This window comes from Melanostigma gelatinosum, assembly GCF_949748355.1.
Source record: "Melanostigma gelatinosum genome assembly, chromosome: 10".
In the NCBI taxonomy this organism is placed as follows: domain Eukaryota; kingdom Metazoa; phylum Chordata; class Actinopteri; order Perciformes; family Zoarcidae; genus Melanostigma; species Melanostigma gelatinosum.
The window spans coordinates 27,744,257-27,753,468 of record NC_136643.1 but is presented as its reverse complement, the minus strand read 5'-3'; the positions used below and the strand labels follow the sequence as shown (position 1 = coordinate 27,753,468).

Here is a 9,212-nt window from a genome sequence, read left to right as displayed (position 1 = left end):
TAAACTCCATGGCTCACATGGTCTCCAAAGTGTGGGCCTGGAGAGCAGCGGGCAGTGGAGCAGGGCACAGCGGCAAGCAGCGGAGAGGAAATGGATCCACAGACTGGGTACTATAGACCCTCACGGGCTGAATGAAAAATACTAATTCCCAGTCTGTTTTTATTGGAGCCTCGCCTGCCATCCCTTTGTCCCTTCTCTCACCCCCATCACATCTCCACCATGGTGTTTATCTTATATTATATACATGTTTATTTATTTATTTATTTATATTTTATATATTTATACTTGTCTTTCACGTGTGGTTTTAATATATTATGCATGTTTTTATTCACCCGTTTAACTATTTTAATTGTGTATTATTGTTAAATTATTTATTTATATTTTTAATTATCTGATTATTTATTTATTTATTTAAAATCTTCCCATGTTGGAGATGCACCCTATGTCCTTCCCTCCCCCCACAGGCAGACGAGGCCCACTTTTTAGACTCCCAACCATGTGGCTGAAGCTGGATGGGGTTATTTGGCATAATTTTAGACATTTTTCCGTTTTTGTATGTTTTTACATTTTAAAGCACTTGTTTAAAAGCACTTATCTATTTATTTATTTTTTATTTTTTATTTAATTTTTTTAAGTTTTAGATGCGTGTGTGTGTGTATTTACATTTATTATATGTTAAATTATCTTTTTATACTTATATAATTATTGTGCCTTTTAACCTCCCTTCCCCTTTTAGCATCTCCTCTCCGTCTGTCCCGCTGGCGGTTGCTCTGCTGTCAGGCTGTTTTTAATAAAATTGTTTAATTGTTTTTTATTTCTTAGGGTTTTTTTTAAAGCCTTTTTGAAAGACAGCCCCCTTGTGCCAGTGCCCCTCGTGGCCCTCTTAGGAGGGCCCCGCTTTTAACTAAACCTAACCCTAACCCTAACCCTAACCCTAACCCATTCCCAACCGTGTGGCTGAAGTTGGATAGGGTTATTTGGCATAATTTTAGACATGTTTCCAATTTTGTATGTTTTTTTACATTTTAAAGCACTTAGTTTATTGTTTAAAAGCACTTATCTATTTTTTTTTTTTTAAGTTTTAGATGTGTGTGTGTGTGTGTTTACATTTATTATATGTTAAATTATCTTTTTATATTTATATAATTATTGTGCCTTTTAACCTCCCTTCCCCTTTTAGCATCTCCTCTCCGTCTGTCCCGCCGGCGGTTGCTCTGCTGTCAGGCTGTTTTTAATAAAATTGTTTAATTGTTTTTTAATTGTTTTTTATTAGGGTTTTTTTAAAGCCTTTTTAAAGGACAGCCCCCTTGTGCCAGTGCCCCTCGTGGCCCTCTTAGGAGGGCCCCGCTCTTAACTAAACCTAACCCTAACCCTAACCCCCTAACCCTAACCCTGACCCTGACCCTAACCCCCTAACCCTAACCCTGACCCTAACCCCTAAACCCTAACCCCTAACCCCTAACCCTAACCCTAACCCTTAACCCCTAACCCCAACCCCAACCCCTACCCCTACCCCCTAACCCTAACCCTACATCCTAGTTATATAAAGGACACGTACCACTTTGTCAACATAGTGAAAAAACTACACATTCCTGACAACTCTATTCTGTTCACGATTGACATAGACAGTCTCTATACTAATATTGACTTCAAAGAAGGCATGCAGGCCATAAAAAATGTATTTCGAAAACACCCAAACAAAAAAAGACCAGAAAAATAATTATTAGTTATTAGAGATTAATTTGACCAAAAATGATTTCACATTTAATGGAGAATACTTCCTTCAAATTAAAGGTACAGCGATGGGGAAGAAATTTGCTCCCGCGTATGCAAATATTTTCATGGCGGAATGGGAGGCGTCGGCTCTGAAGATATGTCCTAAAAAACCTCTGTACTATTACAGATTTTTAGATGACATCTGGGGGGTGTGGCCTCACTCGAGAGAGGATTTTGACATCTTTCTGAAGACACTTAATAATCACAGTGAATCAATCAAGCTAAAATCCACCAGCAGTTTGGATTCGGTTGATTTCCTAGACACCACCACTTTTAAGAACGAAAGGTTCCAGGAGACTCACACACTAGCGATTAAAGTATTTTTTAAGGAGACAGACACACGCTCTGCTCCACAAAACCAGTTTCCACCCAAAACACACCTATGCAGGCCTGATTAAGTCGCAGCTGTTGAGGTTCCACAGAATTTGCACTGAAGAAGAGGATTTTAGTTCAGCAGTCAGAGTGTTGTTTCGAGCTTTGTCCACCAGGGGGTACTCTAGGACCTTTCTTAGAAAATGCAGGAGGTCATTTCAGCAAACTAAAGTACCAGCAGTAACTTGTAACCTTCCATTTGTGACGACATTTTCCCCGTCAACGGTTGAACTGATTAGAGAAAGTAGGAGGAACTTTCACAAACATATTACAGGAACCGCAACATTACAAAACTACAGTGTTATTGCTGCATTCAGGAAAAATAAGAATTTACAGGATCTCCTGGTAAAAGCGAAGATTAAACCCCTCTCGGATCCTAAATCCAGAGTACAGGGCCAGTATTGTAAACACCAAAACTGGTTCACTAATCGGTACACAAAAGAGGTCTTTCAGACAATGACCCGGGGCAGTCTGAAGTCAAACAATTGTATATATCTCATTTCTTGTAAAAAGTGTGGTTTACAGTATGTGGGTGAAACAGGCAACACCATATCTATTCGTTTCATGCAACACAAACACAATATACTGAAGAGGAAAAAGATGGAGACACCTTTGGTGAAACACTTTTTATTACATGAATGGAAATCTGTTTTAACGACTGTCATTGCGTGTAACCCCAGGTGGAACATCGCCCAGAGGAAAAGGGCTGAAAGGATCTGGATTGCCAGACTGGATACAAGACAGCCTAAGGGCTTGAATGAGAGGTAGGTGCTTCGGAGGCTGAGGCGGCGATGGACAGTGCACAGATAGCTATGCTGGCTTCCAGCATGATTATCACAATCCCCTAACACCTAACCCTAACCCCTAACCCTAACCCGCTCCCAATTAAACCTAACCCTAACCCAACCCTAACCCTAACCCTCACGGGCTGAATGAAAAATATTAACTCCCTGTCTGTTTTTATTGGAGCCTCGCCTGCCATCCCTTTGTCCCTTCTCTCACCCCCATTACATCTCCACCATGGTATTTATCTTATATTATATACATGTTTATTTATTTATATTTTATATGTTCATATATTTATACTTGTCTTTCACGTGTAGTTTTAATATATTATGCATGTTTTTATTCACCCGTTTAACTAATTTAATTGTGTATTGTTAAATTATTTATTTATATTTTTAATTATCTGATTATTTATTTATTTATTTATTTTAAATCTTCCCAGGTTGGAGATGCATCCTATATCCTTCCCTCCCCCCACAGGCAGACGAGGCCCATTTTTTAGACTGAAGTTGGATAGGGTTATTTGGCATCATTTTATATATTTTTCCATTTTTGTATGTTATTTTAATTTTCCCCCCCTTTTTTTAAAAAGCACTTATTACTTATTTATTTTTTTAAAAAGCACTTATCTATTTATTTATCTTTTTAAAGTTTTAGATGTGTGTGTGTATATACATTTATATGTTAAATTATCTTTTTATATTTATATAATTATTGTGCCTTTTAACCTCCCTTCCCCTTTTAGCATCTCCTCTCCGTCTGTCCCGCTGGCGGTTGCTCTGCTGTCAGGCTGTTTTTAATAAAATTGTTTTTTATTTCTTAGGGGTTTTTTTAAAGCCTTTTTAAAAGGACAGCTCCCTTGTGCCAGTGCCCCTCGTGGCCCTCTTAGGATGGCCCCGCTCCCAATTAAACCTAACCCTAACCCTAACCCTGACCCTAACCCTAACCCTAAACACACCTATAGGGGCATTGTAAAATCACAACTTACAAGGTTTAACAGGATATGTACAAGGCCGGAAGATGTCGAGGTGGCAACAAGGGTGCTTTTCAAAGCCCTTAGAACCAGGGGATATAGTGGAACTTTTCTTCGCTCCATTAAAGCCGAAATACAACAGAGCTTGCGTCAGGTTGTGATACCTGATAGAGTGAACCAAGGTGCCCACATTGTCCCGTTTGTGACCACATTTTCTCCTGCCTCACTAAAACTGAACTTCAGTGTCAAAACGCAATTTAAAAAGCTCCAGAACATTATCAAGCCCCTGTCAGATTTTAAAATTATATCGGCCTTTAAGAGGAATACAAACCTGAAGGATTTGTTGGTTCATGCCTCCTTAAACAGTGGAAAACAACACAGAAATAATGCACATTTTAGATCAATAAAATATATTACCAATAAACACGCGGGTCTCGGTGCTCCGGTTTGGCAGACCTTCCATTTGGCTTCGTCACACCTGGTGTATGGGATAGAGTGTAAAATTTGTAATAAATTATATGTTGGGCAGACCAAAAACACACTCCAACAACGTCTTAAACAACACATATATTGTATTGATCATCTGGAAAAAGAAACAGAAATATATGTGCACTTTCGGAGACATGGCAAAAACAACTTATTGATTTCAGGACTTGAGTATGGGGTGGGGTGGTCTGGGGCCCAAAGATGGGCCGCAGAAAGACGCTGGATTAAAAAATTGAACACTATGCTGCCCAGCGGCCTAAACGAAGTATAAAACAAAAGATTTCGATTAGAGTGACTGATTGGGAGTCAGAAGAGGGATTAAGAGGAACCTCATGTGCCCGTGCTCTCTGCTTACCTGTGGTAAGCAGAAAATTTAATTTTCCTTACCTAACCCTAACGACAAAAAACTAAAGATTAGTTATTAAACCAGCGGATAAAGGCAGCTCAATTGTAATTATGGACAGAGAACAGTACTTATGGGAGGGTTACAGACAATTGAACGATCCTAAATATTATGTCAAATTAGACAAACCTATCTATTTGGAAACAATACCTATGGTGAACAAAATCCTAAATTCTCTGTGTAAAGGGTTTCATAAATAAAAAACAAAAGCATTATCTGATGGGGGACAATGAACCCAGAGCCAGAATATTTTACATGCTGCCAAAAAATAAAATTATCTAAGAGACTAATATTTCAAAACTTTGACAAATAAAAACCAAACCTTCATGGATAAATACCACAAGAGGGAACTCATTAGTCTAACCCTTTGGAACTTCCACAGCTAGAAGATTGGCTCTTTACAGCGATAGTGGTCCACACTCCTTTATCTGGCTCTGCATATGTTTGCACCCTAACTAGCAGAAGTGACAAACTGCTCACGTCTGGTCTGATGAAAATGAGGTTAGGTTTTTTTTTCTTCAGGAAATGGGGAGGGTGCAGCAGTTGTGTGAGAGACGGCTGGTTTGAAGAAACCACGTGATTCATCATACTTCCTCTAACAGTCAGGCCTCGACTCTCTGTGTCTTGACTTCTTTGATCAATGACACCCAGAGATGGCGGGTACAAGGTAAGAGCACACAAAATGATCTTCTGAATTATCGTGTAGGTTTTGTCGTCCTGGGTTGGCGTTAGTGTTGTCATTTTTCTTCATGTTTCTCCAGATAAATTGGGTCAACTATGGGCCTAAACTCACTCATGTGACATGGTTAAAATACAGAAAGTTTGAACTTTACTTGATGGTTGATGTTTACAATTTCCACTTGTGCATTTTTTTAAGCCATTTTTAGAATTAAAGTTGAACATACATCCTCAGGGTAACAACAATCTTACATTATGTTCACATAATGCGAGGAGATGATAATAAGTCTCCATGCTTCCGTATTGAGGATTCCACTTTGTTTCCTGTTACTGAAGCTTTACTTATCTTAGCATTACTTCAAGACGGTTTTAGATACAGTATGTGATGACTGTGGTTTTATCTCACAGTCAGTTACTAAAACCTCTTAACCCACAGAACTGAGACATTGTGACATCACAGTGATGCTTCAAATATCTTCAGAAATTCTGATGGTTGTTTTCATTTCAGACTAGAGTTTAAAGTTGACATCAGTGCGATAAACTCTGCTGCTTTTACTCCTGTTTCAGAAAACTTTATCATCTCTGCTGCATTAATCTTTATTTTCAAACTGATTCGTCTGAACGGAATCTGTCACTCAAATTACTCTTCACTTTTTTTGTGAGATAGCTAAGAAGCATAATCTTTTCTAAATCAACTTCTGTCTTCACAGGACATGACTTAGTTAGGTTTTGGAATAAAAAAAAGCTTTAGGAAAAGAGCCTGTTTGGGTTAAAGTAACTAGGGGAGTGACGTGACCTAATTTCCAAAGCTGTAACACCAATAAATCAATGTTGACTTCTCACATGGAAAACAAAAAGCTGTCCTTTGAGTGCAAGAGCATTTATACTTGCAGATTCATTTGTTGAGATATCTACAAATTACAGCCAATATTTTGTATGGAATAAGATCCATCTCATTTAATACAAATAATCCTTGCACATGTTTTTATAACATCCAGACTCCACTGCAATTAGTTTGTCTGTAGCTGACCCAAGACAACAACAAGAAGCCTTGATTTACTCAAAAACACAGCAACTGGAGTTTTAACTGTAAGACGTTTGGTGATCTAATATCTATGTCTCTATATATGATGTCTTTGTATGGGCACATACACAACCAGTAACACAAACCAGAGTTGGTTTCAAAATCCTTCTGACTTTTTAATTGAGAAAAAAACATTTCTTTCATATCTCTAGTTATCTTTTTCTCTATAGTCCATAAAGTCCATTTTATTTGTATAGTCTAATATCAAGGCAAGTTTATCTGTACAGCACATGTCAACAAGGCAATTCAAAGTGCTTCACATAAAACCATTAAAAACATAAGTCAAAAGAAAAGGAGATTTAATAACGGAAAATATTTAAAGAAAATTCAAGAATAATATATGATGTGTGTATATATATATATATACATATATACACACATATATATATACATATATACACACATATATATATATACATATATACACACATATATATATATATATATATATACACACACATATATATATATATATACACACACATATACACACACATATACACACACATATACACATATATATATGTATACACATATATATGTATACACATATATATGTATACACATATATATATACACATATATATGTATACACATATATATGTATACACATATATATATATACACATATATATATATACACATATATATATATACACATATATATATATATGAATGAATGAATGAATTTTATTTATATAGCGCTTTTCACAGACAGTACTATCACAAAGTGCTTAACAGAGCAGACATTTAAAAGCATAAAAACACAATGTGACCCTACGGTCAATAAATTAGATACACAGTGAATAAAAAATGTTAAAGAATAAAATTAAAATAAAATAAAAATGTAAAACAAATGTTAAGAGCAGGTCTAGGACATGGGTTTACTTTTACACAAACGCCAGCCTAAACAGGTGGGTTTTTAGCTGGCTTTTAAAAGTATCCACAGTATCTGCGAGGCGTAGAGTTGCAGGCAGAGCATTCCAGAGCCTCGGAGCCACTGCCTCAAAAGCTCGGTCACCACGGGTCTTAAATCGTGTGCGTGGGACTGACAGAAGACCTAGAGCATTTGACCTGAGAGTGCGGGCGGGTGAATAGGGGCGAAGTAGATCAGCTACATAAGTCGGAGCCTGACCATGAAGTGCTCTGTAAGTGATGGTGAGAATTTTGAAGTGTATCCGAGATGCTACAGGAAGCCAGTGGAGAGATCGGAGTACGGGGGTGATGTGAGACCGTCGGTTTGTCCTGGTGAGTAATCTGGCGGCAGCATTTTGGATGACCTGCAGACGGTTAAGAGCAGATACACTGAGTGATGTAAAAAGTGAGTTGCAGTAGTCAATGCGAGAGGAGATAAATGTGTGTATGATCATTTCTAATTCAGGCGTTGATAATACAGATCTCAGTTTACTGATATTTCTTAGATGGAAGAAACATGACCTGGACAGCTGCTTAACATGAGGGTCAAATGACATGGAGCGATCAAAGAAAATCCCAAGATTGCGCAGGTTGCAATGGGAAGCAGAAGAGAGAGGACTAATAATCTGCCTGATCATGGGGACAAACTCCTCTGGAGCAATAACTAGGACCTCCGTCTTAGAGTCGTTGAGTTGCAGGCAGTTTTCTGCCGTCCAGTCTCTGATGGCATTGACACAGTCCAGGAGCCTAGTTAATGTGAATGCCTCGCTGGGTTTGAATGACAGATGGAGTTGGATGTCATCTGCATATAAGTGATAGGACACATTATAGCTTTTTATGATCGGCCCCAAAGGTAACAGATAAAGTGAAAATAACAGAGGCCCCAGAACCGAGCCCTGCGGTACACCACAAGACAGTGGAGAGGTAACAGACACAAAAGCACCCACAGAGACATTGAAACTTCTGTCACTGAGGTAAGATGTAAACCAGTCTAACGCTATGCCAGTTATGCCCACCCAATCACGTAGCCTCTTAATCAGGATGTCATGGTCTACAGTGTCAAATGCAGAACTGAGATCCAGAAGAACTAACACAGAGCAGTCACCTGCATCAGCACACATGAGAATGTCATTTGAAACCCTCAGGAGAGCGGTTTCAGTAGAGTGTTGCTTACGAAACCCAGACTGGAACTTGTCGTACATATTGTGCCTCTCCAGTGCAGCAGTAAGTTGTTTGGCCACCACTTTCTCTAAAAGTTTGGACAGGAAAGGCAGTTTTGATATGGGCCTGTAGTTCATGGGCAAAGCTGGATCTAAGTTAGGTTTTTTTTATATGGGCTGGATAGTGGCATGTTTGAAATAGGAAGGGACAATTCCTGTATACAATGAGGAATTGACAATAGATGTTACTGCAGGGCCAATAGTTAACAGAACGTTCTTAAATAGAGAGGATGGAATTATATCCAGAGGGCAAGTTGATGGCTTTGTATTGTTAATTAAGTCCATCAGGTCTTGAAGGCTGATAGGCTGGAAAGAGCCCATAACAGCAGGAGATTGCGAGGAGCTACAAGTAGCCGAACAGATCCCAGGCCGAATGCCAGACCTAATACCTGTTACCTTATCATTAAAATAGATCAGGAATTTGTTGCAATCGTCAACAGAATAGCATGGTACAGTGGAGACAGGTGGTGAAACAATTCCTCTAATTGTGTCAAACAGAATCTTGGGATTTTTCTTTGA

At 38.4% G+C, this 9,212-nt stretch overlaps 1 protein-coding gene across 2 annotated transcripts in view; it reads left to right on the top strand.

Annotated features, from left to right (window-relative positions):
• Positions 1–5,385: 5,385 nt before the first annotated feature.
• Positions 5,386–9,212, top strand: part of arhgap15 (Rho GTPase activating protein 15) — a 31,580-nt gene continuing 27,753 nt past the window's right edge. For both annotated transcript variants that reach the window (XM_079277732.1, XM_079277731.1), the window contains exon 1: positions 5,386–5,463. In XM_079277732.1, the coding sequence (XP_079133858.1) occupies positions 5,450–5,463 (14 nt within the window). In that variant the 5' untranslated portion in view covers positions 5,386–5,449. The remainder of the gene's footprint in view (positions 5,464–9,212) is intronic.